Source organism: Leucopleurus acutus, assembly GCF_964270905.1.
Source record: "Leucopleurus acutus genome assembly, chromosome: 1".
NCBI lineage: Eukaryota > Metazoa > Chordata > Mammalia > Artiodactyla > Delphinidae > Leucopleurus > Leucopleurus acutus.
In genome coordinates, this window is record NC_139142.1 from 14869863 (window position 1) to 14892277 (window position 22415).

The 22415-nt window shown below is 39.0% G+C and overlaps 1 protein-coding gene across 7 annotated transcripts in view; it reads right to left on the reverse strand.

Annotated features, from left to right (window-relative positions):
* Nucleotides 1–738: 738 nt before the first annotated feature.
* The window catches only part of ZC3H14 (zinc finger CCCH-type containing 14), a 39972-nt gene continuing 18295 nt past the window's right edge, over nt 739–22415 (reverse strand). For 2 of the 7 annotated variants that reach the window (XM_082853671.1, XM_082853667.1), the window contains 8 exons: nt 15371–15445; nt 10318–10477; nt 9114–9346; nt 5537–5657; nt 4498–4634; nt 3899–3990; nt 2970–3076; nt 739–2479 (listed from right to left, as the gene is read on the reverse strand). In XM_082853671.1, coding sequence (XP_082709797.1) covers nt 2473–2479; nt 2970–3076; nt 3899–3990; nt 4498–4634; nt 5537–5657; nt 9114–9346; nt 10318–10477; nt 15371–15445 — 932 coding nt within the window. In that variant the 3' untranslated portion in view covers nt 739–2472. The remainder of the gene's footprint in view (nt 2480–2969; nt 3077–3898; nt 3991–4497; nt 4635–5536; nt 5658–9113; nt 9347–10317; nt 10478–15370; nt 15446–22415) is intronic. The other 5 variants (XM_082853668.1, XM_082853670.1, XM_082853669.1 and 2 more) reach the window with 5 other exon arrangements.

Here is a 22415-nt window from a genome sequence, read left to right on the forward strand (position 1 = left end):
ATGTATTATAAAGGAGCAGCCAATAAATTAGAGCAAAAAATTCCCATGAACCACACTCTCCTCTCCCTCTATTTTTGAGGCTGTTGCAGTTTCAAATTTTCCTTCTGAGTCAAGTTCACCTGCTTTTGGCTAAAGAGAAATTCCAGTTCCTTTACAGTGCGGGTAGAAACTCAACTATAACCTTAAGCAAATAAACTATATAGGATAAAATTGCTTCCACTGCATTTTTGTTCTTCCCAGTGGCCAACCTGATAAGCCAGCCTGAATCACTGTTGTCAGTTTCCCGATTAAAGGTCACGTTGATTTTAATTAGTCATCCCACAGCCACCTTGCTTATAGCAGCCATCTACTACGGGAAGGTGAATAACCACAGTAGGCCATGTAGATTATGACCTATGTTTTTTTAACCCAGAGAATTACTTCTGTGTGCAGTATTTGACTAAACTCCCGAATTTGTAACCTGAGCCTTCTCCTAGCACCTTTAGTCCTGTTTCTGGCAGATGCATGCCAGAGCACCCTCTGCACCCTGGTTCCACTGTGGAATGCTAGCCACGTCTGTTCCCTTATTTTTGGTGATCTTTTTCGATGATGGTTCATTTTGGACCAAGTTACCCAACAGATATTTTAGAGTCAACCTTAGCTTGCCCATAAGCCATAGCAACTGAAGGAAAAAACTCTTAAATGTGTCTCCAGGCTGTGTCTATTAAATAGCAAAAAAACAATCTGATTTCAGCATGTTTTTATTTCCCTGTAAAATGGCTGAACTAAAACCACTTTAAGCTCTTGTTTCCCAGTTACGTTCTTTACAGTGAAATTATGAGAATGCAACTATACTCCATTTATAAGTAATGATACTAAAAAGTCTGTTTAAATTTCTGGAAATACAATTTAAATCAAATTTATTCTGCACAGATGTAAAGCATCTCAAGTAAGTTAACACTGGAATGAAAAAATACCTTCAATTCAATGAAGAAAACTTTTTAGAATGAAGTGGAATTGTCATTCATTTCACCCAAGCCTAACTAACTACATGATAGCTTTATGCATGCTCTTGTGTGCACTGTCTTTTTCTAATGTTTCAAGTCTTATAAGCACAGCAAAGTGCAACTTAAAAGACTTTAAGTGCAACTTTAATAACTGGATAATTCTTTCTTCTCTCAATGGAAAAGAGATGGCCACAAGGCTGCTGGTTTTAGGCTCTGAAACGTGGACTTTTACATACGTAGTTTTATTATCCCTTGGGTATATGATTAAGCAAGTCAATGAACTTTTTTTTTAATAGTTTAATTTGGTCCTGAGAATATTTTGAGTCTTTACTATCCCTTTTGCATTAACTCTTTTCTAACCAACTTTTAGCTTTACTTTTTTAAAAAACTACATCGTCTTTAAAATCAGTGATCCGTTATTTAATGCTAAAGTATTGGACACTTCTTGCCTTAACAGTTTTAAAACCACATATACAAAAGCCTATTTTCATTCAGTATTCCAAAAGTTTAGTCCTATTTTGCAGTTTACCCATCTGATCTCTGTAATTATACAGTCTGTCATTTAAAAAAATCTAACTTTTACATTTAAAAAATTATCTTCAGTAATAACTATATTTTCTGTGGAGTTAGTTACTTCTTAGAATGTTATTTTTCAGAATGTGAGAATATATATGTATAGCTATAACCTTGTGAGTTTAAAGTTTGTTCTGATACCTTATGTATATAATTGTAAAAAATATTTTGTATAATTTTGTGATAATGTAGATCCCAAAATATTTATTTAAAAAACATATGTTAACAGTAAATGAAGGCATTTTAAGGAACTGTTCCTATTTTTTGCCCTTGCCATTCCAACTGTTTCACCCTACACGCCCCAGCTCGCTCATCCTTTCTCAGAAAACAAGGGACTGAGATATTTGGGAACCATTTACCAAAGCAGCACTCAACCCAAGAAGCTTGTGTTATCATGTTTTTCATACTAAATTCACTTTAAAAGTCAGGCTGAATAACTGTCTTAAGCCACCTCAACACTTTGGGCCACTCCTGTTTTCAGAGTCAAAGAAAACAGCAATCCAACTTTTGGAAGAAGGACAATGCCCTCATACATCTCTCTACACACATAGCAACGCTGTAGCCTGAACTGGATTATCAGTACTAACAATGATATCACCAACACTGTAAATGCTGATACTTGAACACAGCAGTTTCACACACAAACATGCCTCAAATGTTTTAATAGAATTCATCTTCTCCTGAAACTATCTTTCCATAGTCAAAACAAAACAACAAAAAAAACACCCAATGTTAAAATCACTTAACAAACGTACAAACTTGAAAAATTAGACACTTCAGATAGGCAATAAACTTCATTATTATGAAAGCAATATATTCCAAGTTTCAAAGATTTGACAAATTCTGTAGACTGTCTTTCATCAGTAATGGAAACTTTCAAACTCCATAGTCTTCTGCCAAGTAGGACTGGGTGTCATTCACTGAATAAAAAAAACCAAAAATTTTTTCAATTAACTGCTTTAATTAACATCAGTTAAGAGAAGTTGTGTTTTTTTCAGACAATGAATATTTGGTTCTAATACTAACATATGCATTTAAATTTACAGGCCACAGTAAAAATATTTTGAAATTTACTTTCAATGTTTTACAATTACTAATGTCTAAGAAAACTGATGTGAGATTTGTAAGCAGTATAACTCTTGAAGGCCTTAAGTTTATGTTCACATAGTATGTTCAGAAGTTAAAGAAAAATCTTTAACTGTGGAGATGATCTAGGTAAACAAGCAACTGCTGAATGAAACAAAATTTGGTTTATGTAGTAGATTATTTTTCCAAAGGACCCTTAATTGAACAGCAGAGAAAAACCAAAGTGATTAAGTTTCCCCCAAATTTGTATGCTTATAAATTTAAGAAACTAGATACTAGAAAAGCATTTGAAATGACATTAGAAAAACTGATGTTAACCTTTACCTGGTTTGAGGTCGAATCCATTTCAAGGCATGTCGTGGTGGTACAGTAATGGTGGGATGATAAAATGTACAGTCAGGTCTTGTACACTGAGTGTTAAATCTACAGTGCTAAGGAGAGAGAATAGTTTCAACATCTGCAAAGCTAATACAAAAAAACACAGCAATCTGAGATGACAGTAACCAGCCCACCATAAGGTTAATGGGGCAGCAGAGATGATCTGCAACTTCCGCTTTAATACACCACTGAAGCCCTGAAAAATGGACCCCCACCAAGACACAAAATCCTAATGAAAGAATAACAGCAAGTTAAGTTTCAAAAGGGACTTTAGTATGTAATACAAACTGCCTCTAATCAATGTACTAACCACCTTGCACATACTGCCCAACATCCCTTATATTTTACCCCCATCTATGCCCAACTGCAGTTGGGGAAGTAAAGGCCTTTCGTACGGTTTCCAGACTGCTATTCCAAAGAGAAGATGATTCACGCTGAGCAACTAAACAGCTGGAGACACATCAACCAATCTTTAGTACCCAGACAATTAAAACCATGGTAGAAGTATGGATGGTATCATTAAATACTACTGGATTTCATCATCTCAGTTCTGGCATGGGGGCTGCGGGAGGGGGAACACACACAGGGGCAAAGAAGAATGGAAACTGACCGGCGAAAGTGAGCTTCATTCTCCTAAGAGATTAGGCTACTGACATTAAATCGGTTCAGACAGCTTGGCCTAATGGGCCAGACGCGGGCTCAGGGACAACTAAGGAATAACTTAAAGATCTTAAAAACCATAACATGAACTCTAACAAAAATGTTAAACGTTGGGGGCTGGGGGAAGGAAGACAGTATAGTTTGCTAGTGACCTTACAAGCTCAGAATTGAGAAGTTACCACTAAATTCATTTTTGGGAAAATTAAAGTTCTTACTTTTGGATGATAGAAGGGACATTCCATTTTCTTACAAGCAGGGAAGTAACGGCAGAGCTGACTACTAGAAGGTGGTGCTGGTGTTGTAACTGCTGACAAAAATAAGGACAAAGGTGAAATTTATTTGGCAAAATAATTTTTAATGCAGTCTGCTGATATTTTTATGGGACCCACTTTTAAGTTAAAACACAAGATTTATATATTCATTAGTTAAAATAAAATACTTTAGGGTTTCCCTGGTGGCACAGTGGTTGGGAGTCTGCCTGCCGATGCAGGGGACACAGGTTCGTGCCCCAGTCCGGGAAGATCCCACATGCCGCAGAGCGGCTGGGCCCATGAGCCATGGCCGCTGAGCCTGCGCGTCCGGAGCCTGTGCTCCGCAACGGGAGAGGCCACAGCAGTGAGAGGCCCGCGTACCACAAAAAAAAAAAACTTTAGAATACTATAGGATGGGTACACTTGTTCTTTAAAGATTAGTTAGAATAACTGATTATGGCACAATGATTTCCGAAACTATTCCTTGTTTTTCTTTTTAATTCAGTTTATAGTCACAAAATGTCATTTTTCACCCAAATGTAGTAGGGCACAAAGTCACCAACCTGGTTTTGGAGGCAGTACTGGAATTCTTCTACTCATATGAGTGAAGGGACACTCTGGTTTAGTACATTTTGCATCATATTTACAATTTGGATGAACAAACAAACATTTTTCAGCGAATTTACAATTGGGGAAGGCTCTATAAAACAAAAAGACATATTACTCACATTTAATCTCCTCAATGCATTACTAGTTTTTTGTAGAGAGAGTCCATTATACTCCTAATTTCATCACTACTTGTTTTGAGAAACACAGAAGTAACAGAAAAAAAAGGAAACTCCATTTCTAAATGATGCCAGATATCAAAACAGGACACAACTGTCTATTCCAAAGCTTGGGGTAATTGGTAATTCAACTCAAGCCAAGCCACCATGAAAGGTAGAAGGGTTTTTTGTGATAATAAGAAACACCACTTACTCTCTAATTAAGGTCTATGTAACACTGTATGGAGTAAACTCAATTTATGTGAGCACAACATATATGCAAGGCACCACACTATGAGGAAAAAAAAAAATGAGACATCCTATGGTCTCCCTCTATATGCACATCCATAAAATTCTCACATCAAAATTTCCTTAAAGTTAAAACATGATGAGATTCCACCTACAGGACCAAAAAAAAAAAAATTCATCTCTCAAAGCTCACTCCACAGAACCAGCCAGCTAGCAAGCAAAAATTATACTGAAGTCCAGAATATTTTCTCATTACCTATTAACTAATTTTTTCCCCAAAGTCTTAAAATCTGTGTGTGAACACAATGCAAACTGGGGCGGTTACCATATACCCATCTCCTTAAGTGTACAGAATCCTCAAGGAAACCCAGGAATTTCAGTATCTCAAGGTATGAGGCCCAAAGAAGCCTCCTCCTACCTCCGCCACCAAATACACACAGACACAAGTGAATGCTGTCCTGCGAGCGCCGGAGTAAGTATCACTGCTGCATTTAGTTGTAGAACTCAAACTTGTCCACAGAAAAGAACAAACAAAAGTCAGCTGTATCTAGAATTAACCTGAAAACAGAATTAGTGCGCTGCTACTCACTTGCAAGGCGACACAGGATGATGGTAAGCACACTCATCCCCATTTTTACAGGCAGGCCAGTACTTGCAGCGCTCCAAAAGCTTTTCTGGTTTCTGTGCCACACTCAGTTCACTCATCTCAGCTACAAAGGGAAACAAAAGTATCTCATTAATTCTGATCAATTCAGGGACATGGCACCTTTAATAAATTTCCCTCAAAACCCAGTCTTACAATCTTATGTTCTTCTACGTGTATAAGTTACACAAAATAAATGAGTCCAATTAATTTGATTAACACGGATACTAGAATCCTATAAAAGATTACTAGGAAGTAGACTACGGTTTTCACTGTGAAGAGTAAAGTGGACAGTGATGCTGCAACTAGAGCCAAGTTCTCACCGAAAAATTCTCTCAAAATTATTTCAGCTGAATTAAGTATAAAGCAGGAAAGAATGTCAAATAGGGAGCCAATAAAATGAAATGAGAACTGAGCACACCAGGTGATAAAAAATGTGAACTAATTCTCATATTCAGGTTAAGATGATAAGTGTCTCAATACAAGTGTTCCCACTCGCTGAGGTATGTGCAGTTTTCTAAGTCCAGGTGATAACTTCACATCAATGTATAAAGGGAAGAAAAGATTTTTGCTTAAAATGAGTCACAAATGTCATAACCTACAGGGACCTGGCAGATCACCTAACAGAGTGAGGCTGGCTGGGTGTAAGGTGATCAAATGGCAGAAAGCCTCTTGGAGGAAACAAAGGTTCGGAAGAGCAGCCCAAAGAGCTGTGTGTGACCACCCATGGCGCTCACTGCCGCTCCACTCAGGAGGCCATGTCCCAGATACAATGTCAACTACTATGACGTGGGAAAATGGAACTAGTGTTGCCAGACTGCCTCCCAATTCAGGAAGCCAAAGACCTTTTTATATGATATCTAAATTTTATTTTATGTTTTGGCCAGGCTGTGCGGCATTCAGTATCTTAGCTCCCCAACCAGGAATCAAACCCATGCCCCCTGCAGTGGAAGTGCAGACTCCTAACCACTGGACTGCCAAGAAATTCCCCTATGAGATCTAAATTTTAAATGCTAGCAACTAATTGAAACTTAAAACACAGAATAAACCAAATAAAATTACACCTGAAGGCCATAAGCTGCCAGCTTCTGGCCCAAGACACCCTAGCCAAAAAAAAAAAAGAATCAAGGGTGTTACATATTATGGTTCGTATTCATGTTCATCAGAGCAAACAGCACTTCAAGCACATCACCTAGTCCTCCTGCAGCTGCAATTTGGCTCTGTCACTTACTGGCTGAACTAGACACTTTGGGCATGTGTTATCCAACATCTCTGAACTTCTGTTTCCTCATCTATACCAAGAGAAAATAATGTCTTCCTTAAGAGTTTCATGATTTAATGGAAAGAAGATGTAAAACAGGCAACCAATCAAAACCAAACAACGCAACAGCCAGTATCAGGAGTACTTATTGTTGCAGTGACCCAACCTCGGTCTTCATGAAGGAGAACAAGGCACACAAATCCCGTCCTGAAGCCCAGCTAGGAGCATAATCAGACAGCTATCAAGACTGTGCCTGACAAATTTTCCATGCTACTTTAAAAACAGTAAAATTTATTATTTAGCTCCAGGATATAAAAGTATCCAATATGATAGTCTGGAAGGAGGAGTTTTCTCCACTTTTAAATTTTCTTGTGTGTAACTCCTGCAGAGAAAATGTTTTACCATCCCCTCCTAAAGAACATACTTTAAACCCATATACATGAGAATGCAGACCATGTGAAAGAAGTTAAGAGAATACCCAAGAGCAGGTTGGCTGGAAAATGGAGTAAAGTTGCTAGATCTCATGAGCAATATTAAAGAAGTTAAACACTTTACAAGGAAACTTTATCTTTCTGATGAAAAAATTACATCATATATACACAAAGGTCACAATGCTGGTTTTCCCTAACATTTACTTCATAAGCTATTAAAACTCTTCCTATTGAAGTTTTAAGAGGCAAATTCACTTTTTATTGCAAGCTATAAAATCTGTGCTGCCATAGAAGGCCAGTGGGAGCGGCTTAAAACATATGCTGCTGTTGGTGGCCTCCTTGAAACACTCAACAGAAAGCCACCAAAAGCAATTACCAAGTTTCAAACTCCCTACTTGGAGGTGGAGAGCAAGAGAGACCAGAGCCTCTTTGTGGAGTTTTTCCAGCCTCACTTATGTCCTAACTACCATTACAAAGCTTCATCTTTGAGCAGCCATGAAAAATTGAGAGTCCCAGATCAAAGCAATGGTAAAGAAGGCTCACCACTCATCACAGTTGTCTCCATAACGGCCACAGCACTTGTGTAACCCAGGCAAGAATTTCTACTAACATGTTATTTAGATTGTCACTGCTATGACACGTATACCAATAAAGCCTAACGTGGACATCTACATTTAAACAAAATTAGACCCTAACACACCAAAAATTAAACTACCAAACTGAAAACCAAAGTACTAAAAACACCAGAATCTTCTCTTATTTTAGACAAATATATACAGGATCAAGAAATCTGGACTGCCTGATTACTATAGTTCTTACCACCTTGGTTAACATGTACAACTTTTCTTCCTTTCAAAGAAAGGTCAAATATTTCAACTCCCTCCACCAATCAAAACCATGACACTACACCACTGACTCACAGCAGAAAAAGCCCTCAGTTAAAGATAACAGCACCATCGCCTTTGCTCAGTCATGATCTCCCCCTGAAGGCTATTTTTAGCGACTGAAAAAGGTATTTGGTACATTTTCGTATCTCTACCAAAAGAGGATTACTTTGCAAAAATATCAAAACCCATTACTGTTTTTTCTTTGATACTCTTCATATTTAAGATTCAGTAACTGTCTCCCCTGCCAATGAAGGTGTCCCTAAAATTTTTACAAGCTATGAGGAGCATGATTATCATTCTCTAACATGAATGAAAATGCTCAGTGGCACTGCACCTGCCACTGGTGTCCAGTGAGAGAAGCACTGATAAGAAATGCCTAAAAGCATGCTGCTATCTGAACTGAGTTCACCTGATTTCCAGTAACTACTATGCCTCTATATCAATTAATTTAAACATAAGGTCTTTTCTAAACTTCCAAGAAGTATTTTGACAGATTAGGTGAGAAACTCCTTTCAAGGGAATTTCACTGAGGTAGAAATAGCATCGAAATCCAAATTGACTTTTCTGTCAAGCTAATTACGAGAGACTACTGCTGGTTCAAGTGGAAAGTAACAAGTATAGTTTCTAAATGGGAAAAAAAGGTAAACAAGGCACCAAGAACGATGGTTCATCCTTTAACAAGTATATTGAAGAGGTATTTTTTGGCTTCCATGGCTGAACTCCATTTTAGCACTGGAATAACAGCCCACTTATGGAACACATAAGGGACAAACAGTCTCAAATTTAACTGGTCATTTTGTCTGAGAGAAGGAAAAAGGCCACTACTGAATTATAAATAAAAGCAAGGCCTACAACCAATATTCATTCAAGGTTGAGAAACATGTCAAAGACATCCTTCACAATGACAGCACTCTGAGAAGGGAAAGTCTGAGCTCCCAACACACCGTTTGTAAAGCTACCATCTGGGTCCTCAAGCTGCCTGCTCAGCAAGTGCAACTGCTGTGGGTGGAGGAGACCCGCGAGTCCCTCGTGTGAGGCTGCAGTGTGGTGTGCGGGTCTCATTCCTTCAAAGCTCATGTCCTCCTCTTGATCTGACATGTATCCTGGGGGGCTGGGGACACCATCCAGCGTCACTATAAACTTGGGACTTGCAGGTTTATCTGGTTGTACAAGATCTCTGCCAGACAGATAGAAAATACCATAGAATTAGGGAAACACGCACAAAAAGCCAAGCCTCCTAGAGTGCTCTTCAACAGAATTATCAGTCCCTTCCTTGGTTTGCGGTTTCTTCATTAACAAAAAAGACTTGGTAGGACTTACAGGTACAGCATCAGTGGATTCCTGCTAACACACAATGACTACGGCCAATCACTGCAGCATCAACACCACCGACTCTTCAGGCTGCTCTCAGGGCAATCTCCCCTCAACCCTGACCCCTGGCATCCGTTTGACCTTCATAGGGTCAAATGGAAATAAACGGAGAAACCAGCATCTATGCTCAGAACACAGAGCCAGCAGTTCTATATTTACACTGATTTTATTAACTCTCTGTTTGTTTCTTTACAGAACATTCAGTCCATTATCTAAGGAAATAATCACCCCAACCCAATCTGCTAACTCTCTGGTTAGACTTCCTGATTTTGATCACCTGGCTTTTAAAATTTCATTTCCTGAATGTGCATAAAGAAAAGAATCTCTTCAGATTCTTTTTTTTTTTTTTTTTTTTTTTGTGCGGGCCTCTCACCGTCGCAGTATCTCCCGCTGAGGAGCACAGGCTCCAGACGCACAGGCTCCGCGGCATGTGGGATCTTCCTGGTCCGGGGCATGAACCCGCGTCCCCTGCATTGGCAGGCGGATTCCCAACCACTGCGACACCAGGGAAGCCCCTCTTAAGATTCTTAAGGATCTCTTAAGAAAAGAGCTAAATCATATACTGACTTATTTGCAGGATAATGGATTTCTGAATAAGAAAGACGAACTGGAGTTTTTGAAAACTGGATGTGCCTTATGATACATGGCCTAACTACAGAATCAATAAAGCACTCTACACTGGGGGCTAGGATGGGGAGGGGGGAAGCTGGGAACTAAAGGTTAACCTCCACTTCTAATCAACACAAATTAGCTACACAAGAAAAAGAAACCATCTACCGTGTCTGCATAAGGTGTCCTGAAAGTACCCGAAGGGTATCTGCAGTCTTCATCCCCGACTCTTGGTTTGGTGCCACTACTATTTCCTCAGACAGCTTTGGCTTCTTCAGAATAAATGATCTTGTGTCTGCATGGACCATGGATTCCATGTCATAGTAATCTGAGCCAAAAAAATTGGCCACAAATGTTTACTTTTGAATATACCTTGCATTCCCAACATCACACACGTGAGAAGAATGTCAATCTTTTATATATTTGTAATTATTTTCAAAGGAAAATTACAATGGTTCTACTCAGGAATAAGGCTGCAATTCTATGCCAAACATCTTTTCAAAGAAGTCAAGTTTTCCTTTCCTCATACAGCATATTATCAAGGCATTCTAATGAACACTTCCTGCCTACAGTATAGAAAGGTTCTTCCATGAGGCATCTAATGGGATATTATTAACAATAAAACTTACTTTAAGTACAACAATATTTTCTAAAAACATAAAGAATAGAGACTCTTAATGCACCCTAGAATGATACCAAGGCTGTTTTGTTTCTAAAATCTGTTTTGTTCATTTTGCACACTTACAGAGCAGAACATACCCTGATGAAAAGAATACAACTGGCATAATTTCTGCCTGGTTGTAGATGGACTACTTTGAAAGGGAATTCTAAGATGAACTGACATTGTTAAAAATATAGCAAGGAAAACTGACCTTTAATGTAAGCAGCCACAGATCACATCATCTACGATATGATTTTTAAGCTAAACTACTTTATACAATACACCCAGCCCTGGAGCCCAGGATGCAGTTGGTTGACCTATCAATAGGCAATCAACGGAATGAAGTTAGTAAGTCACAATTCTCTTAAAATTACCGGGCAAATAACAGAAACCAAAATTCACAGGATATTTATTCACGTTCATTCACTGAACAAACTGAACATGTGAGAGCACTGTGCTAGGTACACAAAGAAAAAATAGAAAAAGAGATGTATACATAATTTCAGAACAGCATGTCCCAAAAGGTGATCCAAAAGAGGTATGAACAAAGTTTTGGGAGAATACAAAGTAACCTACTCCGGCTGGGAAATCAAGGAAAAGTTTACAGAGAAAAAAAAAAAAGCTTACAGAGGATGAACATTTGAAGCAGGTATTAAAGGAATGATCAGGAATAAACTAAGAGGGAGAGAGAACTGGAGAATAGAGCATTTCAGGTAGAGTCACTGGAGAAAGGCTGGGGCTCTCCTAGGGACACGGTGAGAAACGTGGTGTGACTGGAGGGGTATGTGGAGGGCTGAGTAGGTAAGTGGCAAGAAGGCTGAGGCGTAACGGATCTTGTATGTGCCAATGAGTTTGGAATCTGGTCTAGAAGAAGTAAGTAATCCAGAGAGTTTTCTAAGTAGGGAAGTGACATGAGCAAGTTGGTTTTTGGAAAAACACAGTGGCAGGAATGGACTGGAGTCCCAGATCTCAGCTATGAGGCTTCTTCCCAAGAGAGACGGAGAGACTCCGAAATACCAGATTCTCACCCCTTGTCCTCTCCTCACACACGTCAGAGGAAGAGGAGACACATTCCACACTCGAATTGGCACTAGACTTCACAGCAGATGCATTTTCAACTACTGTCCCAGGAAGGAGGCAAACCTGCTTTCCCCTGCAAGGGCAGGAGAAACAGTAAGACAAGTGTAGGAGGAAAGGCTTGTCCTTGAAGCAGGACAGGAGAAAGAACAGTTTTAAAAGAGAGCAAAGATAAATTTCAATTTTAGATTTCTTTAGTTTGAGGATTTTGTGGGACACTCAGGTGTTTAGAAAGAAGTTGAAAATTCAGATTCGAGACTATCAGGAGGGGGAGAGAAGTAAGAGAAGCGGAGTCGAAGCTGAAGGTGAAATGAGGACATTTAATAAACTGTACAGAGTCGGCGCTGCCGTCTTCTCACTGAATCCTCACAGGGAGCCTGGGAAGCAGGTTTTCCTCCATGTTACAGACGACCACTTTGCAATTCCAAGCTCTCAGATGGTTTACTGAGCTCTCAGAGCTATAGCAACAGGAGGGCCGCAGTTCAGTCCACGGGCTGCTGCCCCTTCTCACCGCCCTGTTCTTTCTGAGGCACAGCAGTTCTACTAGTCTGCATCTTGGGAGAATACAGTAGAGATGGAAATAATGCTGAGGGCACGACAAAGGATAAAGTTAACATTTTAAGGGGCAGTAGCCGAGAAGGGGAGTTGAAGGAGAATGAAAAGGAATTAGTAGAAAAACAGAGAGAGAGTGAAGTCCTGGAAGCCAAAGGATCAAAGATGGAAGAAAACATTGGAACTCAAGTGCCACACACCACAGAGTTTAGAGAACTGTGCACAGAAAACAGAGCTATACACTCCACACGAGCCACTGGTCACCTCTGCAAGACTCACGAGAGCAGCCTGGGTCAAGTAGGGCAGACAGATGGGAGAGTTAGTGACATCTTCTGGGTAAAGACCACAGGCTGAACCCACGCATTGTTTCCTCCTGAAACGCTAATAAAATGTCAATTAAAGGGTTAATTTTTTTAAAAACTCACAGAGAAAATAATTGTAAAAGAAGAGATAACCATATTTTGAAAGTAGAAAACTAACTTAGTAGATCTCGAAAAGCAGAATCGTAAGCCAATAATAAAGCAATCTAATGTGGATCCCAAGATTCTTCAAAGGCTAAGAAAGTGGCAGCACAGGGGACCCTGGGAAGGGGTTGGGAGAAAACAGGGTACAACAGAAGTGGGTTCAAGTGTCCATTTCTCTTTTATTTATCTGTTTTCTTCTTTTCTGATCCTTACCACACCTATTCCCCTAACCTTTATATTAAAGATACTTGGAATAATTGGAGATGTGCTTTCCCATCGATCATTGCTAGATAAGCTTATGATGAAGCATCATGGTCTCTGATAGAAAGGTGCCACAACAAAATTAACTAAATGTATATACTATTAGTTTTAAAAATCAGTTAGATTTCCTGGTAACCTTTGACCACTTCTCTCTTAGAGAAAAGTGGAGCTTTAGACTCCTGAAAAGGTAAAAACAGAGAGGGTGGGCTTCCCTGGTGGCACAGTGGTTGAGACTTCGCCTGCCAATGCAGGGAACACGGGTTCGTGCCCCGGTCCGGGAAGATTCCACATGCTGCGGAGCGGCTGGGCCTGTGAGCCATGGCCGCTGGGCCTGCGCATCCGGAGCCTGTGCTCCGCAACGGGAGAGGCCACAACAGTAAGAGGCCCGCGTACCGCAAAAAAACCAAAAAACAAAAAAAAACAGAGAGGGTTTCTGGACCAATGAATGCCAGCCATGTTGAAAGAAGTACGATTCTGAAAACGTGTGGGTTAAGTAAACATTACATAGTAGTTAATGTTGAGGTGCGTCCCTCAGCCCCCTGTCCCCACTTAGCTCCCAGAACCCTGACAGCCATTCCATTTCTTGAAAGATCTTTCTTTGGAGAAGCTTACCAACCTGATAGAAAAGACCCAAAGACACAGACATCATGGTGTCCCCAAAGTAAACAGGCAAGACAAATCACTCTCCACTGCAGGATCTACATTCAAAAGTCAAAACCCCCTACCTCATCCCCCAATTAATGAACCCAAAACACCAACCAGCTTTTTAAGTGCCCCACTCTTAAATGTAAGTCAACCAAGGATCCTCAGACATCTGAGAACCTGTCATGAAATACAGTGATCAAAACAAACAACCTGGAGAAAACAAGACCAAGGAGGGAGGGGAGGAAAATGTCCAAAACTGCCTTTAATATCTTCAGAGAAATAAGAGAAAGTATTGCATACATGAAATAAAATCAATAGGTTAAAAAATAAATTAAAGGAATATGCAGAAACAAAAGGGCTCTCAGAAATAAAAAACGTGATAGGAGGTAAGCAAAGGATATACTAACTCATAAGCCTTGTAGAACTGCTTGATGCTTCAAATTGTACATGCATCATGGATAAAAATAAAGGAAACAAAAAAAGTTTAAGAGTTGATGACGCAAATACAACATACACAGACCTTAGCTGCCAAACATTTTGAAAATACTCTTATGTAGAAAGCAGGATGGAATGTGGGGAGATGAGAGGGCAACATCAAGGATGAAGAAAACCTCAACACCTTTATAGACAGAAGGGAGAAGCCAGAAGAGGGTAGAGCCCAAAGCTACAGAAGTGTGGCGACACCGGCGACACCAGGATGTTTGTCAACTGAGTAGGATCTGGCATCTGGGTAAAAGGTAACCCTTAGAGACAGTAAGCACACCTTTCTAAGACAGAGGCCAGGAAGGGTCAGGGAATATAGTTGCTGACTGTGGAATCCTGAACATGGGTGAAGAAAATTCAGTTAGGAGCCAACAGGAAGGGGTCAAGGGACCACAGCTTCCAACACTGGGCAGGTTTAGAGGAAACAGATGCAGGAGAAAACAGGATCTGAATTAACGATTCCAGGGATCCAATGGCTCCTTTCATTTATTCAGCAGACAGTTATTAGGCACTTACACGCATCTGGCAGGGGCCAGGCACTGAGAACACAAAGATAAATAAGGCACTCACCCCAGTCCTGAGGTAGCCCATGGTATTTCTGTCTGTGTGCTGGGGGTCAGGGAGACAGGTAAACAAGTTACGGTGGCTCTAAGAATGGTAAGCTCTAGGTATAGCCCTGGCCATGAGATTCTAAAGTGAAGCACAAGTGAGGAGATAATGTTGAACATGCCAGAGGACACTAAAGCAGCTCAGGGCAATGGCAAAATTTGGACGGAGAGTAGGGTAGGGACTCAAGTGGTCCCTAAAGCAGGGGCATGAGCAGCCAACAGTTTGCAGGGATCTGGGTGAAATGGCATCAAAGGAAGAAAGTTTCTGCATGAGGTGAAAAATACAAACACCACATAGCATGAAGAAAATGCAGATCTTATCTCCTGGCCCTAAAATATTTTCACAGATCTTAATATGGAATCTTAGGGCAGGATCTAAGACATACAAGATACATTAAATGAGGTGTAAGGAATGGAAATAACAACTGAAAAATGCTAGATTACAAAGAAAATTTAAGATTATTACCAACCTTGACTGATCTGCAGTGTTTCTGCCATTACTGGGTCAATTTGCAGTCGGGATAACAATTGCCTCTGTTGAGTTCCTAGAATACAAATTTTAAAACTTCACTAAGCTTAAAAAACAAACAATACCAGCACGTGTGCTTCCCAGAAATTAAGACCAAAATAATCTTTCTGGGTTCTTAATTGAAAGTCTTTAAAATAGTTTAAAGCTTCAACAATACAATTTAATAATATTTATAGACCAAAGGTCTGTAAGACAAAAATCTGTACTCAGGTTAAATCAAAAATGGCAATGGTTCTCCCTGTCTGGAAGCTGGTTTCCTTGGATTGGAGATAAAGCCTGGTGCTAAAGAAAAAGGGGGTGCAAAAGCAAGGGAGAGGTGCTGCAAGGACTCTCAGCTTGCGTCCTGGGAGACAGGCAACAGCCAACTGCAAGATCAACATGAGAAGTGTTTCTCTCAATCACCTAGGCTCTCACCATTATAAGTCAATCCCCCACCCACAGAAGTGCAAAACAACACCCCAGAGTTATCTGATCAGAGTTCCCAAAAGACAAACTACAGGCTTGGATGGATACAAAAAGAATAATGAACAAGTAAGTAGACACTCAGAGCTCTACAGCCCAGGTCCTAAACCAGCAAAGCATGTAAACAATCACTTGGATCTCCTGTAAGAAAAGATGCTCAGCTAGAGTATGTATTATTTCTTAAACACGTTCATAATTTCCTCATAGTTACACTGCAAAATGAAATAAAACAGAGACACAGAATTGATTTTTCTATCTTCAGCTTGAGTGATGGGAGAATATCATAACTTCTCCAAACCTCCCCAGCCCAGTGCTCAGCAGATACTAGGTACTCACTTGCTGATTTAGAACAGAAGTGTTACAGTACGGTGTACGAGGGAATGTAATTGATAGGGTTCCAAATACTGAAATATCAGTAAGACGCACGCATTCTAATTCTTAGTAAATCTATTACTGTCAGTTTCACAAGGACAGTCTGCTCACTCAGTGCCGACAGGTAAGTTGGCAACTGTTTGCTAACTATCATGTTTCATTAAAATTCAACTTCAGTAAAAATTTTAAAACCTACCAAAGTTTTATCAGCTATTTTCTTTTAAAATATATTATATTATATTACATTTTAGTGGTGTGCAAAAAGAAAGTTAATTCCTTTCAAAATTATCATGGTTAAAAACACAGTAAATCCTGAGGAGCTGACCTGAAATACAGATATCATTTGGTCAAATTGTATTCCTGTAGGACAGCTTGGGAAACTGATGTGTAATTAGGTTACAGGAATTCAAATACTAACAACAGGTCTCTTTAGCATAAACAGTGAACAATGGAAGAATTATACATTTCCAAGTAATTTCACAAGACAGACACATGAAAGAGGACCATTCTCTGACATTTTAAGTTTTGCTTCATCTCTCTATACTCATCTACCTTTTCAAACCATCATTTTAGAGAGATCCACTAAAATGGACGGAATTCTAAAGTCTAGGCTTCTAAGTTAAATCATGTAGAAGAGTCTGATTTTGTCATTAAAGGTCCATGAAAAATTCAAGTTCTCTGTGCCTTGCTGCCTCCATATGAAAACTACTACACGATGATATCACATACTAGGAATTTACCTTTCTCAATGTTTCTAAGGAAGCCAATTATTTTTACATCAGTAGTTCCTGACTGTGATTCAAAATCTACTACCTCTTGAAGATATTCAAACTGTCTGCTGCATTCAGATGTTAACGTTGAATATTCATTCATTTTAACCTCCAAAGATGAAATTTTTGCTTCATTCTGTGACACTCTAACATTTAAATCAAGAAGATTTGCTTCCACTGTCAAAATTGCTGCTTTCATCCCTTTAATTTCACTGATATCAGCTGATATTTTCCTTAAAAGTTGGGAAATATTGTCTAGCTCACTCAGTGAACAAGAGGAACTTGTTACAGAACCTAAGTCAATTGGCCCAGGTGAAAAGAAAACTGGTAAAGATGGTGATGGAAACCTTGAAGACATTTTCATAAAATTCTCTTTCCTTCTTAGTATTTGGTAATTTTTCTTTCACAGCCCATTAAACTTTCATCAAAAATAAAAGCAATCACTAAGGCTGTTACTTTAAGAAGTATTAAAAGTAACATTTTAAAACCTATAAATTAAAAGATAGAGCTGTACATTTCTGGAGTCAGAGCTCCAAAGTAAATCTGAAAATGCTAAACAAACCAGACCAATGTTCTCTTTGCCACAACTAAGAAGCCCTAATATGCAGGCCCCTGTATCCTGTGAGTCTTACTTATAGCTCCTCTCTAAACAATAAACCCTATTATTACACACAAAATAATTCTGGGTTCTGATTGGCTGGAAGCAGACATGTGACACACAAAGAATTTTCTATTATTTACCTCATATGAGGAGCACTGAAGATCTGAAGCATAAACTAAGCAGTAAAACAGCATGACATACTTCATACCTGAATATGATGTGAACTTAATGTACTTTTGCCCCTTCATCAATTACCCATAATTTTCAAGCTTCAGATTATTTTTAAATTGTTTTATCTAGTATCGAGTTTCATTTCCCCTTGAAAATAGTAATAGGACAGTACTTGACACTTCCTTTCTAGGGAGAGGATAGGGAGGGTAATTGGACCCATGATCACAGACAAATCTCTTTAAAAATATATGTGGTGGGCTTCCCTGGTGGCACAGTGGTTGAGAGTCCGCCTGACGATGCAGGGGACACGGGTCCGTGCCCCGGTCCGGGAGGATCCCACATGCCTCGGAGCGGCTGGGCCCGTGAGCCATGGCTGCTGAGCCTGTGCGTCCGGAACCTGTGCTCTGCAACGGGAGAGGCCCACAACAGTGAGAGGCCCGCGTACCTCAAAAAAAAAAAAAAAAAAAAAAAAAAAATATATATATATATATATATATATATATATATATATATATATATGTGGTGATGGGACTTCCCTGGCTGTCCAGTGGTTAAGATTTCACCTTCCAAAGCAGGGGGTGTGGGTTCAATCCCTGGTCAGGGAGCTAAGATCCCACACGCCTCATGGCCAAAAAACCAAAATATAAAACAGAAGCGGTATTGTAACAAATTCAATAGAGACTTTAAAAATGGTCCACATCAAAAAAATCTTAAAAAAAATGTATATATATATATGTGTGGTAATAAAGGAATTCAACTGTACTGATATAAGATATGGTGGAAATTTAAAGATAGGGAAAATGAGGACTTGGCCTTGGTTTGATACTAGATCATTATTAGATATGTTATTTTCTCCCATTCTGTGGGTTGTCTTCTCTTTTTCTTGATAGTATCTTTAGAAATACAAAAGTTTTTAACTTTGATGAAGTGCAAGTTAACTATTTTTTTCTTTGGTTTCTTGTGATTCTGGTGCCATAAGAAACCACTGCCTAATCCAAGCTCATTTAGAGTTATACCTATTTTTTCCTAAGAGTTTTACAATTTTAGTTCTTACATTTTGAGTTAATTTTTATATATGGTGTAAGGTAAGGGTCCAACTTCATTCTTTTGCAGGTGGATATCCAGGTGTCCAGCAACATTTTTTGAAAAGACTGCTCTTTCCCCAATGAATTGTCTTTGCATCCTTACTGAAATTCAAATAGATCATAAGAATACTGGTTCATTTCTGGATTCTCAATTTGATTCCATTGGTCTGTATGTATACCCTTATGCCAGTGCCAGTCTTGATTACTGTAGCTCTGTAGTAAGTTTTGAACTTGGGAAATATAAGTCTGCCAATTTTATTATTTTTCAATAGTTATGGCTATTCCAAGTCCTTTTCATTTCTATGTGAATTTTAAAATCAGCTTGCCAACTTCTACAAAAAAGCCAGCAAAGATCTTAACAAAGATTGAGTTGAATTCAAGATCTATTTGGGGAGTATCACCATCTTAACAATATTAAAGTCTTCCAATCCAAGATCACAGATGTCTCTCCACAGCTTTAGTTTGAGAAAGGTTGTTTTTACTTTGGTTTACTCACCAAGCCAACAAATAAGCTGTGCAAAATATAAGGATGCAAGACAGTAAACACAACTGCCCACAGCCTCTCTAAAAGAATTTGTATAAAGAACTGTAGCCTTTGACTTCCCAGTTAAATAGATGTCATTCACAGTTAGAGAACAGAGAAAAAGTGCTGAAATTTATACAAGAATCTTTATTCGTTTCTCCATTACATCTGTAAATTAACCTAAACTCTTCAAAATCTTTACACAGAAAATAATTTTCAAATTTTACAAGGCTTTAGAGTTGCATGGAATTTTTTTAAGAGCACTAGCTAACAGAGGACATGTATAGTCAATATTAGGAAGAGTGGCAAATCCCCAGCCAAGCACTGCCTGCAAATCAGCTGGGCAGCAAACACAACTTCAGTGAGCAAAGTAGAAAAGTGCTCTAACAGGGGATGGGTCACAAAGAAACAAAGTGTCTAAAAAGAGGCCATTTACGGCTTCAAAGCCTGGGCCCTTCAAAGTTGGGCCCAGCCCAACTTTAGAATGCAAAATAAGCAAAGATCCTTCCATAGATTGCAACATCAATATCCATCAACAGAGGAAGTTCACATATTCTTGGGAAACCAGAGCACAGAAAGGTGAAGGTCAGCCAGTGAGTGGCAGAGCCGGGTTTGCCGCAAGCGGTCTCTCTCCCTGAGCCCGTATTCATAATCACTAGGTTATTATACTTCTATGATACATTAAATGGAACAAAACATGTTACAAAGAAAATCATGTGGTGTAATTCCTTTATACAGACATACATATGTACATATAAATATACAGATAATTCTACTCTATACAGAAAGGATGGACATGTACATACATATAAAAAAAATGCCAAGACTACAGACATACACCAGTCTGTAAATGCAGTGCTTACCTCTGAGGAAGGCAGTGGGCTGAACGAAGGGGGAATTTTCCTTGTTTTCTCTGAATATAAAAACTCCTCTTTACTAAGAGTCTTTCACAGTGATTCCAGTCCAACATGATATATTAAGTATATGCATTTACAGCCTCTCCTTCTGGAGAGTCCGTAAAAATGAAGTAAAGAACTTAAAAATGGCACAAATTCTTAACATAAAGCAATGGATTCCAAATTGGGTCTCTAAGAGGATAATCCACTTTGTTCTAACATACATATCAATAAGAGCATTTGAGTGTGTATATGTAAACTAAATACATACATTTAGCGTACACACTGAAAAATAATTTTAGAATACAAAAAACTGTATGGTCAGAAATCTGGAGATCCCTGATTTAGAGATGGGGGTTAGGAAGGGATCATAGCAGATGAGATTTCAACCACCTCTGGAAAATAGAAAATACATGCACAAATACTGACCAAGCAAAAAAGCCATAAACGAGACACTGGGAGAACCGCAAGTAAGATGCAAGCAGGAGTGACACATTCATTAAGGCAACAAATATTTACTAAGCTCCTACCACATGCCAGGCACTGTTCTGGGTGCTCGATAACAGCAATGAAACACACACACACACACACACACACACCACCCCCCCCCCCAGTCAAAGAACTTATATTGTGGTGGTTGAGGGGAAGGAGATGAGCCTCAAAAAGAAACAAATAAAACACATTTTATGTTGATGATATTTAAAGCTCCAAGTCTAGATAAAAGTATCCAAACTATGAAAATATAAAATATGTATTAGATGGCAATAAGTGCTATGGAGAAAAATTAAGTTTTAGAAAAGGGGGCTGGGGGACTTCCCTGGCACTCCAGTGGTTAGGACTCCGTGCTTCCACAGCAGGGGGCACACGTTCTATCCCCGGTCTGGGAACTAAAATCTCACATGCCACATACCGCGGCCAAAAAAAAAGAAAAAGGAAAATTGTGGTAGGAAGTGTGTGGCTCGGGGTGCTAGGGAAGGCCTCACAGAGATGAGCAAGCTATGTGGACATCTGGAAGAAAACATTGTGTATAGGCACAAACATTTAAAAGATAAAATTTTTTAATTTTTAAAAAAATATTCTTTTCTAAATAAACTCAGCAAATGATATGGGGAGAATCTAGGCAGCTAGTGGGAGTGTTTAAGGGCCCCCCAGGGAAATTCCTCTGCAATTTCAAGACCAATAAAGCAGCTCCTTATCTGCTTTATTTAAAACAAAACCTGCCCACAGTAAAGCTTACAGCCCATCCCACAACACTAGGTACGTCTTCGTACTGCCTTTTCTTATACTAGTAACCACGTGTCCAGACTTCTTAAAAAGAGCCTGCAAATGAAAGTGCAAAAACACCAAACAAACACTGATAGAAAACTATCCATTAGGGGACAAAAGAGAATTCTCTAAAAAAAAATCCAAAAAAACCTCTTATTATGTTCTTCAGACAAATTTGAAATGATCCTGTATTCACAAGATACTATGAAAAACAGAACAAGAGAGAGCTTGTGGAAATTTAAAAATATGCCTGTCTTAAAAAAGAAAAAATAGGGGGACTGAAGAGAAAGTCAAGAAAATATTCTAGAGTAGAACAAGATCAAGTTAAAATTGAGGAGAGAAAAGGGAGAAAAATCAAGGCAGGAAATTTATCATCCAACTAACAGAATTTCCAGAAGAAGAGAACAATGAAAAGAACAATTTTTAATAGAAATAATATAAGAGAATTTCCCAGACTGAAAGAAAGCATGGGTTTTCAAATTAAAAGGGTGCCAAGGGTATCCAGCCCGTAAGTAACTAACTAGTACCTAGACTTATCACAGCAGATTTCAAACATCAAGAACACATAAGACTAATAACCTATAATGGAAAAGAATCTGAAGAGTATATATGTGTGTGTGTGTGTGTGTGTGTGTGTGTGTGTGTGTGTGTGTGTGTGTGTGTATAAATCAATCACTTTGCTGTATACCTGAAACACTGTATATCAACTATACTTCCATTAAAAAAAAAAAAACAAAGACAAAAAAACAAACCACCACAGAGAAAATCCTAAATATCCCCAGAGGAAAAGCCCTAGTATTAATAATGGAATAAGAATCAGATGGGCTACCAACTTCTCAG